At 47.4% G+C, this 13,818-nt stretch overlaps 1 protein-coding gene across 1 annotated transcript in view; it reads right to left on the bottom strand.

The window, feature by feature from the left end:
- Positions 1–13,818, bottom strand: part of man1a2 (mannosidase, alpha, class 1A, member 2) — a 136,811-nt gene that overhangs the window by 44,972 nt on the left and 78,021 nt on the right. Inside the window, exon 6 of the mRNA XM_064976489.1 lies at positions 2,400–2,518. Within this exon, the coding sequence (XP_064832561.1) occupies positions 2,400–2,518 (119 nt within the window). The remainder of the gene's footprint in view (positions 1–2,399; positions 2,519–13,818) is intronic.

The following is a 13,818-nucleotide window of genomic DNA, read 5'->3' as shown; positions in this document are numbered from 1 at the left end:
CCTCTCTCTCTCCTTCAGTCTCTCTCTCTCTTTCTCCATCATTCTCTCTCTCTCTTTCTCCTTCATTCTCTCGCTCTCTTTCTCATTCAGTCTCTCTCTCTTTCACCTTCAGTCAGTCAGTCTCTCTCTCTCTCTCTCCTTCAGTCAGTCAGTCTCTCTCTCTCTCTCCTTCAGTCAGTCAGTCTCTCTCTCTCTCTCCTTCAGTCTCTCTCTCTACTTCAGTCTCTCTCTCTCTACTTCAGTCTCTCTCGCTCTCTACTTCAGTCTCTCTCTCTCCCCTTCAGTCTCTCTCTCTCTCTCTCTCTCCCCTTCAGTCTCTCTCTCCCCTTCAGTCGCTCTCTCTCTCTCCTTCAGTCAGTCAGTCTCTCTCTCTCTCTCCTTCAGTCAGTCAGTCTCTCTCTCTCTCCTTCAGTCAGTCAGTCTCTCTCTCTCTCTACTTCAGTCTCGCTCTCTCTCTACTTCAGTCTCGCTCTCTCTCTACTTCAGTCTCGCTCTCTCTCTACTTCAGTCTCGCTCTCTCTCTACTTCAGTCTCGCTCTCTCTCTACTTCAGTCTCGCTCTCTCTCTACTTCAGTCTCGCTCTCTCTCTTTCCCCTTCAGTCTCTCTCTCTCTCCCCTTCAGTCTCTCTCTCTCTCTCCCCCCTTCAGTCTCTCTCTCTCTCTCTCTCCCTCTCCCCTTCAGTCTCTCTCTCCCCTTTAGTCTCTCTCCCTCTCCCCTTCAGTCTCTCTCTCTCTCCCCTTCAGTCTCTCTCTCTCTCTCCCCCCTTCAGTCTCTCTCTCTCTCTCTCTCCCTCTCCCCTTCAGTCTCTCTCTCCCCTTTAGTCTCTCTCCCTCTCCCCTTCAGTCTCTCCCTCTCTCCCCTTCAGTCTCTCTCTCTCTCCCCCTTCAGTCAGTCAGTCTCTCCCTTCAGTCTCTCCCTCTCTCCCCTTCAGTCTCTCTCTCTCTCTCCTTCAGTCTCTCTCTCTCCCTCTCTCCCCTTCAGTCTCTCTCTCCCCTTCAGTCTCTCCCTCTCTCCCCTTCAGTCTCTCTCTCTCTCCCCTTCAGTCTCTCTCTCTCCCCCTCTCCCCCCTTCAGTCTCTCTCTCCCCTTCAGTCTCTCCCTCTCTCCCCTTCAGTCTCTCTCCCTCTCCCCTTCAGTCTCTCCCTCTCTCCCCCTCAGTCTCTCTCTCTCTCCCCCTCTCTCCCCTTCAGTCTCTCCCTCTCTCCCCTTCAGTCTCTCTCTCTCTCCCCTTCAGTCTCTCTCTCTCCCCCTCTCCCCCCTTCAGTCTCTCTCTCTCTCCCTTCAGTCTCTCTCTCTCCCCCTCTCCCTTCAGTCTCTCTCTCCCCTTCAGTCTCTCCCTCTCTCCCCTTCAGTCTCTCTCCCTCTCCCCTTCAGTCTCTCCCTCTCTCCCCTCAGTCTCTCTCTCTCTCCCCCTCTCTCCCCTTCAGTCTCTCCCTCTCTCCCCTTCAGTCTCTCTCTCTCCCCCTTCAGTCTCTCTCTCTCCCCCTCTCCCCCCTTCAGTCTCTCTCTCTCTCCCCTTCAGTCTCTCTCTCTCCCCCTCTCCCCCTTCAGTCTCTCTCTCCCCTTCAGTCTCTCCCTCTCTCCCCTTCAGTCTCTCCCTCTCTCCCCTTCAGTCTCTCCCTCTCTCCCCTTCAGTCTCTCCCTCTCTCTCCCCTTCAGTCTCTCCCTCTCGCCCCCAGAGCTGACCGGAAGGGTCCAGAAGTTAATTACCTCTCAGAGCATCAGCCAGTCAGAAACACAAACACACACACTCTGCCTGCAATGTCATTAGTTCAGCAGGGCTTTAATAACTCCATCATGGGATAGAAAGAGAGAGAAACATTTGTAGAGCAGAGAACCAAGACTGAGGTGAAGATGCTCAGAGAGAGAAGCTGACTGGTATTGAGGGTATACACTGATTGTACACAATTGACCCTGATATGTGGTCTGGTTTGTGGGCTCTACACTCCCCAGGTCTGTGTTCTGCATCAGCACAGTCTGCAACGCTCTCCCTGCCCACATCGTTTCCATGACTCCTACTCCGGTCTCCTGGTTACCAGCGAGTGTCCAGTTCTCCCTCCCTCCCATCACAGCAACGCTAGACGCTCCTCTTCTCATGTATCAACAGGCTTCACTACCGGTCAGAGATAGAACAAGAGTGCATTCTGTCTGTAGCCTGGGATGTCTGCAAAGCGCAACTCATATCTGCTGTCTGTGAGTCTGTCACTCTAGCACCCCCTGGCTGTATGGCTGTTAGTAGATCTAATTTCCAGGTACAAGTGGCATCAAGCATGTTGTTTGCTGGTTTTTGGTTCTCTGAACAGTATGGCACTGAAGACTACAGGCCAGAAGGAGGCTAAGTGCAACTGTTTTACTCCGGGAGTGATTACAGGAACTAAAACGTTTTGTTCTCTACTCACCACACTGAAGTCCAGGTTCTGCTCGATCCACTCCTGTCCATCCTTGAACTCGTCGTGTAGGCCCATAATGTACAGGCTGTCTAAGGCGTCCACTATGGTCGCCCCCATCTGGGAATTACCTGGACAGAGGACAAACACACACATGGATAGGGTCTTAAAGTGACATATTACCATATGCACAGCATATGTGGCCCATGTCAAAAAATGAAACCCACAACTCCTGGGCCAAGAGTTTTTCCTAGTCAGGTCACAGTCTGCTTCACACTATCTGTAGGAGGTGCTGTCTCTCCTATCAGTTGGAGGTGCTGTCTCTCCTATCAGTAGGAGGTGCTGTCTCTCCTATCAGTAGGAGGTGCTGTCTCTCCTATCAGTAGGATGTCTTATCCCCATAACAGTAGCAGGTGCTGTCCCCATAACAGTAGGAGGTCTTGTCCTCATAACAGTAGGAGGTGCTGTCCTCCTATCAGTAGGAGGTGCTGTCCTCCTATCAGTAGGAGGTGCTGTCCTCCTATCAGTAGGAGGTGCTGTCCTCCTATCAGTAGGAGGTGCTGTCCTCCTATCAGTAGGAGGTGCTGTCCTCCTATCAGTAGGAGGTGCTGTCCTCCTATCTGTTTGAGGTGCTGTCCTCCTATCTGTTTGAGGTGCTGTCCTCCTATCTGTTTGAGGTGCTGTCCTCCTATCTGTTTGAGGTGCTGTCCTCCTATCAGTAGGATGTCATATCCCCATAACAGTAGGAGGTGCTGTCCCCATAACAGTAGGAGGTGCTGTCCCCATAACAGTAGGAGGTGCTGTCCCCATAACAGTAGGAGGTGCTGTCCCCATAACAGTAGGAGGTGCTGTCCCCATAACAGGAGGAGGTGCTGTCCCCATAACAGTAGGAGGTGCTGTCCCCATAACAGTAGGAGGTGCTGTCCCCATAACAGTAGGAGGTGTTGTCACCATAACAGTAGGAGGTGCTGTCCCCATTACAGTAGGAGGTGCTGTCCCCATAACAGTAGGAGGTGCTGTCCCCATAACAGTAGGAGGTGCTGTCCCCATAACAGTAGGAGGTGTTGTCACCATAACAGTAGGTGGTGTTGAAAAATTTGGCGTGCAAAATTATTCAGCCCCCTTAAGTTAATACTTTGTATCGCCACTTTTTGCTGTGATCACAGCTGTAAGTCGCTTGGGGTATGTCTCTATCAGTTTTGCACATCGAGAGACTGACATTTTTTCCCATTCCTCCTTGCAAAACAGCTCGAGCTCAGTGAGGTTGGATGGAGAGCATTTGTGAACAGCAGTTTTCAGTTCTTTCCACAGATTCTCGATTGGATTCAGGTCTGGACTTTGACTTGGCCATTCTAACACCTGGATATGTTTATTTTTGAACCATTCCATTGTAGATTTTACTTTATGTTTTGGATCATTGTCTTGTTGGAAGACAAATCTCCGTCCCAGTCTCAGGTCTTTTGCAGACTCCATCAGGTTTTCTTCCAGAATGGTCCTGTATTTGGCTCCATCCATCTTCCCATCAATTTTAACCATCTTCCCTGTCCCTGCTGAAGAAAAGCAGGTCCAAACCATGATGCTGCCACCACCATGTTTGACAGTGGGTATGGTGTGTTCAGGGTGATGGGCTGTGTTGCTTTTACGCCAAACATAACGTTTTGCATTGTTGCCAAAAAGTTCAATTTTGGTTTCATCTGACCAGAGCACCTTCTTCCACATGTTTGGTGTGTCTCCCAGGTGGCTTGTGGCGAACTTTAAACAACACTTTTTATGGATATCTTAAAGAAATGGCTTTCTTCTTGCAACTCTTCCATAAAGGCCAGATTTGTGCAATATACGACTGATCGTTGTCCTATGGACAGTCTCCCACCTCAGCTGTAGATCTCTGCAGTTCATCCAGAGTGATCATGGGCCTCTTGGCTGCATCTCTGATCAGTCTTCTCCTTGTATGAGCTGAAAGTTTAGAGGGACGGCCAGGTCTTGGTAGATTTGCAGTGGTCTGATACTCCTTCCATTTCAATATTATCGCTTGCACAGTGCTCCTTGGGATGTTTAAAGCTTGGGAAATCTTTTTGTATCCAAATCCAGCTTTAAACTTCTTCACAACAGTATCTCGGACCTGCCTGGTGTGTTTCTTGTTCTTCATGATGCTCTCTGCGCTTTTAACGGACCTCTGAGACTATCACAGTGCAGGTGCATTTATACGGAGACTTGATTACACACAGGTGGATTGTATTTATCATCATTAGTCATTTAGGTCAACATTGGATCATTCAGAGATCCTCACTGAACTTCTGGAGAGAGTTTGCTGCACTGAAAGTAAAGGGGCTGAATAATTTTGCACGCCCAATTTTTCAGTTTTGGATTTGTTAAAAAAGTTTGAAATATCCAATAAATGTCGTTCCACTTCATGATTGTGTCCCACTTGTTGTTGATTCTTCACAAAAAAAAATACAGTTTTATATCTTTATGTTTGAAGCCTGAAATGTGGCAAAAGGTCGCAAAGTTCAAGGGGGCCGAATACTTTCGCAAGGCACTGTATCTATCCTACCATGCCTTTCTAATGTCTTCGAAAGCCAAGTCAACAAACAGATTACCGACCATTTCGAATCTCACCATACCTTCTCTGCTATGCAATCTAGTTTCAGAGCTGGTCATGGGTGCACCTCAGCCACGCTCAAGGTCCTAAACGATATCTTAACCGCCATCGATAAGAAACATTACTGTGCAGACGTATTCATTGATCTGGCCAAGGCTTTCGACTCTGTCAATCACCACATCCTCATCGGCAGACTCGACAGCCTTGGTTTCTCAAATGATTGCCTCGCCTGGTTCACCAACTACTTCTCTGATAGAGTTCAGTGTGTCAAATCAGAGGGTCTGCTGTCCGGACCTCTCGCAGTCTCTATGGGGGTGCCACAGGGTTCAATTCTTGGACCGACTCTCTTCTCTGTATACATCAATGAGGTCACTCTTGCTGCTGGTGAGTCTCTGATCCACCTCTACGCAGACGACACCATTCTGTATACTTCTGGCCCTTCTTTGGACACTGTGTTAACAACCCTCCAGGCAAGCTTCAATGCCATACAACTCTCCTTCCGTGGCCTCCAATTGCTCTTAAATACAAGTAAAACTAAATGCATGCTCTTCAACCGATCGCTACCTGCAACTGTCCAACATCACTACTCTGGACGGCTCTGACTTAGAATACGTGGACAACTACAAATACTTAGGTGTCTGGTTAGACTGTAAACTCTCCTTCCAGACCCATATCAAACATCTCCAATCCAAAGTTAAATCAAACATCTCCCATCCAAAGTTAAGTCTATCACAGTGCAATCCGTTTTGTCACCAAAGCCCCATATACTACCCACCATTGCGACCTGTATGCTCTCGTTGGCTGGCCCTCGCTTCATACTCGTCGCCAAACCCACTGGCTCCATGTCATCTACAAGACCCTGCTAGGTAAAGTCACCCCTTATTTCAGCTCCCTGTCACCATTGCATCTCCCACCTGTAGCACACGCTCCAGCAGGTATATCTCTCTAGTCACCCCCAAAACCAATTCTTTCTTTGGCCGCCTCTCCTTCCAGTTCTCTGCTGCCAATGACTGGAATGAACTACAAAAATCTCTGAAACTGGAAACACTTATCTCCCTCACTAGCTTTAAGCACCAACTGTCAGAGCAGATCACAGATTACTGCACCTGTACACAGCCCACCTATATTTTAGCCCAAACAACTACCTCTTTCCCTACTGTATTTAATTAATTAATTTATTTTGCTCCTTTGCACCCCATTATTTTTATTTCTACTTTGCACATTCTTCCATTGCAAATCTACCATTCCAGTGTTTTACTTGCTATATTTTATTTACTTTGCCACCATGGCCTTTTTTTGCCTTTACCTCCCTTATCTCACCTCATTTGCTCACATCGTATATAGACTTGTTTATACTGTATTATTGACTGTATGTTTGTTTTACTCCATATGTAACTCTGTCGTTGTATGTGTCAAACTGCTTTGCTTTATCTTGGCCAGGTCGCAATTGTAAATGAGAACTTGTTCTCAACTTACCTACCTGGTTAAATAAAGGTGAAATATTTTTTTTTTTTAAAGGGTGGTGAGCGTAGGTCATTATAATTCAATTCAATTAAGACCAAAGCTTGATCACTAGCCCTACCATGCTCTCTAATACGGCCCTCTTTTTAAGACTTCGGCTCTAATAACGTAGCTCAGATTAATACCAGAGCTATACTACTGCAGCTCAGATTAATACTAGAGCTATACTACTACAGCTCAGAGTAATACTATAGTTTTACTACTACAGCTCAGAGTAATACTAAAGTTATACTACTGCAGCTCAGATTAATACTAGTTATACTACTGCAGCTCAGATTAATACTAGTTATACGACTGCAGCTCAGATTAATACTAGTTATTCGACTGCAGCTCAGATTAATAATAGTTATTCGACTGCAGCTCAGATTAATATTAGAGTTATAGTACTGCAGCTCAGATTAATACTAGTTATACTACTGCAGCTCAGATTAATACTAGTTATTCGACTGCAGCTCAGATTAATAATAGTTATTCGACTGCAGCTCAGATTAATATTAGAGTTATACTACTGCAGCTCAGATTAATACTAGAACTCTAATACTGAGGTTCAGCATAATAGTCTTAATAGTGTTGCTCTTTTTGATAGGCCTACATCTCTTGTTAATACCACATCCTGACTAGGCTTATATTTGATCTTATTAGAGTACTGGTGCTCTAATTCTGTGGCTGGTTGAACTACTGGTGGGTGCTGCTGTGGCTGGATTGAACCCTGCAGCCCGGGTCTTGTCAGTAACTCTATTATAAAGGACAAGCCAGGCCGTAGTTCTGCAGGAGTTGCAGTGTTATTATCATTATTGACAGCAGCCTTAAATAACTAAAAATACATTCACCGGGCTGGCTAGCTGAGGTTAAGACGCTGGGCTGCTCTGCCAAGACGCTGGGCTGCTCTGCCAAGACGCTGGGCTGCTCTGCCAAGACGCTGGGCTGCTCTGCCAAGACGCTGGGCTGCTCTGCCAAGACGCTGGGCTGCTCTGCCAAGACGCTGGGCTGCTCTGCCAAGACGCTGGGCTGCTCTGCCAAGACGCTGGGCTGCTCTGCTAAGACTCTGGGCTGCTCTGCTAAGACTCTGGGCTGCCTGAGATCTGGACAGATTGGCCCTCCTGGTAGGAGTCAGGACCGGCACGTGTCACGCCCACTGCCAGCAGGGAACCATGTCTGTCCCTTTACCTTCTTCTACGACCATTTAATCTATGCCCGCTCACTCCATCTGTCCTTCATTGAGCTACACACTGGAATCCAACCCTCCACCCATCAGAATTAATTTACATTAAATGAAGGAAGTGAATTGAAATGTAATTAATGAATGAAATGATGTCCTTCCTCTCCCTCTTTCCCTAGTCCCTGTCTGTTCATCATTTTCATCTCAACATATTTATCTAATCCCTCCCTCCATCTGTCTGTCCTCCATTTTTCTGTACTTGTCACTTCCATCAGTCTTACCATAAATAAAAAATTTTCCCTCGGTCCCTCCCTCCCTTACGACCTTTCAAACTGGGCCAATCATATCACATTAACCTGGATTGGCATTTTCACCTGGTAGTATTTAAAGATGCCAGACATTATTTATCTGAAAGAAATTTCCCAGGATGGGGTTTATTTGGGGAACAATCACAGCTACACATTCCCTCCCTCCCTCTGACCCTCTGCCAGTTTCATTAGGTGACAGATTTCCTAGCACTCCAGTATGACACCATACATGGCACAAACCGTGATGGTTTCATTATTCAGACTTCATTTTCTCTGTCTTGTAAACTGGCGGGTGTGTGAATGAGGGGGGAAATGCAGGGGGAGGGATAGCTCAACCCTGGGCCCATTGGAGTTATGGGAGAAAACCAGACAGACAGTCGCTGAGTATATGCTAAAGCCTCCTCTCAGCCCCCCTCTATCTCCTCTGTCTATCTAGCAATCTTTCTCCAGCGCCTCGCTGTCTCTCCCCTCTGCGCATTTAGCATTCTCCCTCACCCTTCCTCTCACCTCTCCTTCACTCTCACCCTGTTCTCTCATCCCTCTCACTCTATCTGTTTCTTCTGGGTAAACAGCAAGTGGGTCTGGCTTAATAAGCAGTGTGTAGTCGGAGCAGCCAACCCTCTCCATGGCTAACTCAGACCATGCTCCGCTCCTCCTATGCCCACCACCAAGTTACTCAAATTATATGGCTCTGCATTGAAACATCTCCTGCTGCATCTGTCCACTGGCCGGCTCCTTTGAGCATCTCTGACTGGGCCTTCACGGAGGACCTGACCCTACATTCATAGATTGGTGTGGGGCCTGCAGTAAATCCCCCAGTCATCACCAGTAAGGCGCTGGCCAAGCCAGACACACTTGAGGCTCCATCCCACTAAGAACACAGTGAAACTGGTCATGCTAATGACTAGATTAAAGCCATACGTCATAGATCTCTCTTACCAAAGGGTTTGCTGTTAGCTCCACAGGGCTATAACACCAGAGCATGTAACCAGAACACAGTGGGACTCGTAACAACACAGTAGGCCTGATCAGAGTTTTTCTTGCTACTGGGTTCAAGATTACACCAAATGCTAGTGATGGGGTAAAAAAAATCTAGAGTTGCATATTTCTTAATTTTTTTGTATTTTTTATTTCACCTTTATTTAACCAGGTAGGCCAGTTGATAACAAGTTCTCAGTTACAACTGCGACCTGGCCAAGATAAAGCAAAGCAGTGCGACACAAACAACACAGAGTTACCCATGGGATAAACAAACGTACAGTAAATAACACAATAGAAAATTCTATATACAGTGTGTGCAAATGAGGTAAGATTAGGGAGGTAAGGCAATAAATAGGCCGTAGTGGCAAAGTAATTACAATTTAGCAATTAAACACTGGAGTGATAGACGTATAGAAGATGAATGTGCAAGTAGAGATACTGGGTTGCAAAGGAGAAAAATAAATAAATAATATGGGGATGAGGTAGTTGGATGGGCTATTTACAAATGGGCTATTTACAGATGGGCTTTGTACAGGTGCAATGATCTGTAAGATGCTCTGACAGTTGATGCTTAAAAAGTTAGAGAGGGAAATATGAGTCTAAAGCTTCAGTGATTTTTGCAACTCGTTCCAGTCGTTGACAGCAGAAAACTGGAAGGAAAGGCAGCCAAAGGAGGAATTTACTTTGGGGGTGACCATTGAAATATACCTGTTGGAGCGCTTGCTACTGGTGGGTGCTGCTATGGTGACCAGTGAAATATACCTGCTGGAGCGCTTGCTACGGGTGGGTGCTGCTATGGTGACCATTGAAATATACCTGTTGGAGCGCTTGCTACTGGTGGGTGCTGCTATGGTGACCAGTTAAATATACCTGCTGGAGCGCTTGCTATGGGTGGGTGCTGCTATGGTGACCATTGAAATATACCTGTTGGAGCGCTTGCTACGGGTGGGTGCTGCTATGGTGACCAGTGAAATATACCTGCTGGAGCGCTTGCTACGGGTGGGTGCTGCTATGGTGACCAGTGAACTGAGATAAGGCGGGGCTTTACCTAGCAAAGACGTATAGACGACCTGGAGCCAGTGGGTTTGGCGACGAATATGAAGCGAGGTTCAGCCAACGAGAGCAAACAGGTCGCAGTGGTGGGTAGTATATGGGGCTTTGGTGACAAAACGGATGGCACTGTGATAGATTGCATCCAATTTGCTGAGAAGAGTGTTGAAAGCTATTTTGTAAATGACATCGCCAAAGTCAAGGATCGGTAGGATAGTCAGTTTTACGAGGGCATGTTTGTCAGCATGAGTGAAGGATGCTTTGTTGCGAACTAGGAAGCCGATTCTAGATTTGATTTTGGATTGGAGATGCTTAACATGAGTCTGGAAGGAAAGTTTACAGTCTAACCAGACACCTAGGTATGTGTAGTTGTCCACATATTCTAAGTCAGAACCGACCAGAGTAGTGATGCTGGACGGGCAGGAAGGTGCGGGCAGCAATCGGTTGAAGAGCATGCATCTAGTTTTACTTGCATTTAAGAGCAGTTGGAGGACACGGAAGGAGAGTTGTATGGCATTGAAGCTTGCCTGGAGGTTAGTTAACACAGTGTCCAAAGAAGGGCCAGAAGTATACAGAATGGCGTTGTCTGCGTAGAGGTGGATCAGAGAATCACCAGCAGGAAGAGCGACATCATTGATATACACAGAGAAAAGAGTCGGCCCGAGAATTGAACCCTGTGGCACCCCCATAGAAACTGCCAGAGGTCCGGACAACAGGCCCTCTGATTTGACACACTGAACTCTATCTGATAAGTAGTTGGTGAACCAGGAGAGGCAGTCATTTGAGTAACCAAGGCTGTTGAGTCTGCCGATAAGAATATAGAATGAATACAGCTACACAGTATTGTATTTTAGCGATGGCGGTTATGATATCGTTTAGGACCTTGAGCTTTGCTGAGGTGCACACATGACCAGCTCGGAAACCATATTGCATAGTGGAGAAGGTACAGTGGGATTCGAAATAGTCTATGATCTGTTTGTTATCTTGGCTTTTGACGACCTTAGAAAAGGCAGGGTAGGATGGATATAGGTCTGTAACAGTTTGGGTCTAGAGTGTCTCCCCCTTCCAATCTTTAGGGAGCTCAGACGATATGAAAGAGAGGTTGAACAGGCTAGCGATAGGGGTTGCAACAATTGCTGCGCATAATTTTAGAAATAGAGGGTCCAGATTGTCTAGCCCTGCTGATTTGTAGGCGTCCAGGTTTTGCAGCTCTTTCAGAACATCAGCTGTCTGGATTTGGGTGAAGGAGAAATGGGGAGGCTTGGGAAAGTTGCTGTGGGGGGTGCAGAGCTGTTGACCGGGATAGAGGTAGCCAGGTGGAAAGCATGGCCAGCCGTAGAAAAATGCTTATTGAAATGATTTGATTACCGTAAATTTATCGGTGGTGAAAGTGTGTCCTAGCTTCAGTGCAGTGGGGAGCTGGGAGGAGGTGCTCTTTTGGACTTTACAGTGTCCCAGAACTTTTTGAACTTTGTGCTACAGGATGCAAATTTCTGTTTGAAAAAGCTAGCATTTGCTTTCCTAACTGCCTGTGTATATTGGTTCCTAACTTCCCTGAAAAGTTGCATATCGCGGGGACTATTCGATGCTAATGCAGTACGCCACAGGATGTTTTTGTGCTGGTCATCTGATCCGGGTTCTAAATGTTTTGAATTGGGCATGCTAATTTAAGATGGTGAGGAAAGCACATTTAAAGAATGACCAGACATTCTCTACTGACGGAAAGAGGTCAATATCCTTCAAGGATACCCGGGCCAGGTCGATTAGAAAGGCTTGCTCGCTGAAGTGTTTTAGGGAGCGTTTGACAGTGATGAGCGGTGTTTGTTTGACCGCAGACCCATTACGGACGCAGGCAATGAGGCAGTGATCGCTGAGATCCTGGTTGAAAACAGCAGAGGTGTATTTAGAGGGCAGGTTGGTCAGGATGATATCTATGAGGGTGCCCGTGTTTACGGATTTGGGGTTGTATCTGGCAGGTTCCTTGATAATTTGTGAGATTGAGGGCATCTAACTTTGATTGTAGGATGGCTGGGGTGTTAAGCATGTTCCAGTTTAGGTCACCTAACAGTACGAGCTCTGAAGATAGATGGGGAGCATTCAATTCACATATGGTGTCCAGGGCACAGCTGGGGGCTGAAGGTGTTCTATAACAAGCGTCAACGGTGAGAGACTTTCTGGAAAGGTGGATTTTTATAAGTAGAAGCTCAAATTGTTTGGGCACAGACCTGGATAGTATGACAGAACTATGCCGGTTATCTCTGCAGTAGATTGCAACTCCGCCCCCTTTGGCAGTTCTATCTTGTCGGAAAATGTTGTAGTTAGGGATTTTTGGTGGCATTCCTAGGCCAGGATTCAGACATGGCTAGGACATCCGGGTTGGCAGTGTGCTAAAGCAGTGAATAAAACAAACTTAGGGAGGAGGCTTCTAATGTTAACATGCATGAAACCAAGGCTTTTACGGTTACGAATTGGAGTGGAGCTTCGCGCTGCAGAGCCTCGATTAACCTCTACATCACCAGAGGAACATAGGAGGAGTAGGATAAGGGTACAGCTAAAGGCTATAAGAACTGGTCGTCTAGTGCATTTGGAACAGAGAGAAAAAGGAGCAGGTTTCTGGGCGCGGAAGAATAGATTCAAGGCATAATGTACAGACAAGGGTGTGGTAGGATGTGAGTACAGTGGATGTAAACCTAGACATTGAGTGATGATGAGATCGGTTTTGTCTCCGCATGTGTGGGAGGTGGAACAAAAGGGCTAGCTAAGGCATATTGAGCAGGGCTGGAGGCTCTACAGTGAAATAAGACAATCACTAAACAAAACAGCAATGGACAAGGCATATTGACATTAGGGAGAGGCATGTTTAGCCAAGTGATCATAGGGTCCAGAAAGTAACTAGGCGAGCTGGAGACACGGCCATTCAGACAGCTTGCGGGCCGGGGCTAGCGGGCGGGCCTTAGGGGGACGTCGCAACGGAAGAGTCTGTTGAAGCCCCCTCGGACGGTTACATCGGCAGACCAGTTGTGATGGATCGGCAGGGATCAGTGTAGGCAGTAAAAGGGTCCAGGCCAATTGGCAAAATAGGTATTGTAGCCCTAGAAATCGGCTGATGGACTTTTTCAGCTAGCCGGGAGTAGCTCGGGGCTAGCTCCAGGCTAACTGGTGCTTGCTACGGGACAGAGACGTTAGCCAGGAGTAGCCACTCGGATAGCAGCTACATAGCTGCGATGATCAGAGTTTCAGAGTTTGCTGTAGGAATCCGGAGATGTGGTAGAGAAAAGGCAGTCCGATATGCTCTAGACAGCTAGCGGGTCGCGTTTAGCAGGCTAGCAGATGGACCTTCAGGGGACGTCGCGACAGAGGAGCCTGTTGAAACCCACTCGGGGGGATTACGTCGGTAGACCAGTCGTGATGGATCGGCGGGGCTCCGTGTCAGCAGTAAAAGGGGTCCAGGCCAATTGGCAGAATAGATATTGTAGCCCAAGAAGTGTCTGATGGGCCTCTTCAGGTAGCCGGGAGATGGCCCTAGCACGAGGCTCGCTCCAGGCTAACTGGTGCTTGCGTCGGGACAGAGACGTTAGCCAGGAGGAGCCACTCGGATAGCAGCTACATAGCTGCGATGATCCAGGTGAAAAAGTTCAGACCTTGCTGTAGGAATCCGGAAGTGTGGTAGAGAAAAAGCAGTCCGATATGCTCTGGGTTGAATCGCGCTGTGCAGACTGGCAGGAGTTGACCGGGCTGAGGTTAGCTGATGACCGCGAGCAGTGGCGAACTGACTACTAGCTAGTTAGCTGGCTAGCTTCTGTTGGGGGTTCC

The sequence above is a fragment of the Oncorhynchus masou genome, chromosome 10 (genome assembly GCF_036934945.1).
Source record: "Oncorhynchus masou masou isolate Uvic2021 chromosome 10, UVic_Omas_1.1, whole genome shotgun sequence".
Lineage (NCBI taxonomy): Eukaryota > Metazoa > Chordata > Actinopteri > Salmoniformes > Salmonidae > Oncorhynchus > Oncorhynchus masou.
The sequence above is the reverse complement of the archived record's forward strand: the minus strand, read 5'-3'. Positions and strand labels throughout refer to the sequence as shown.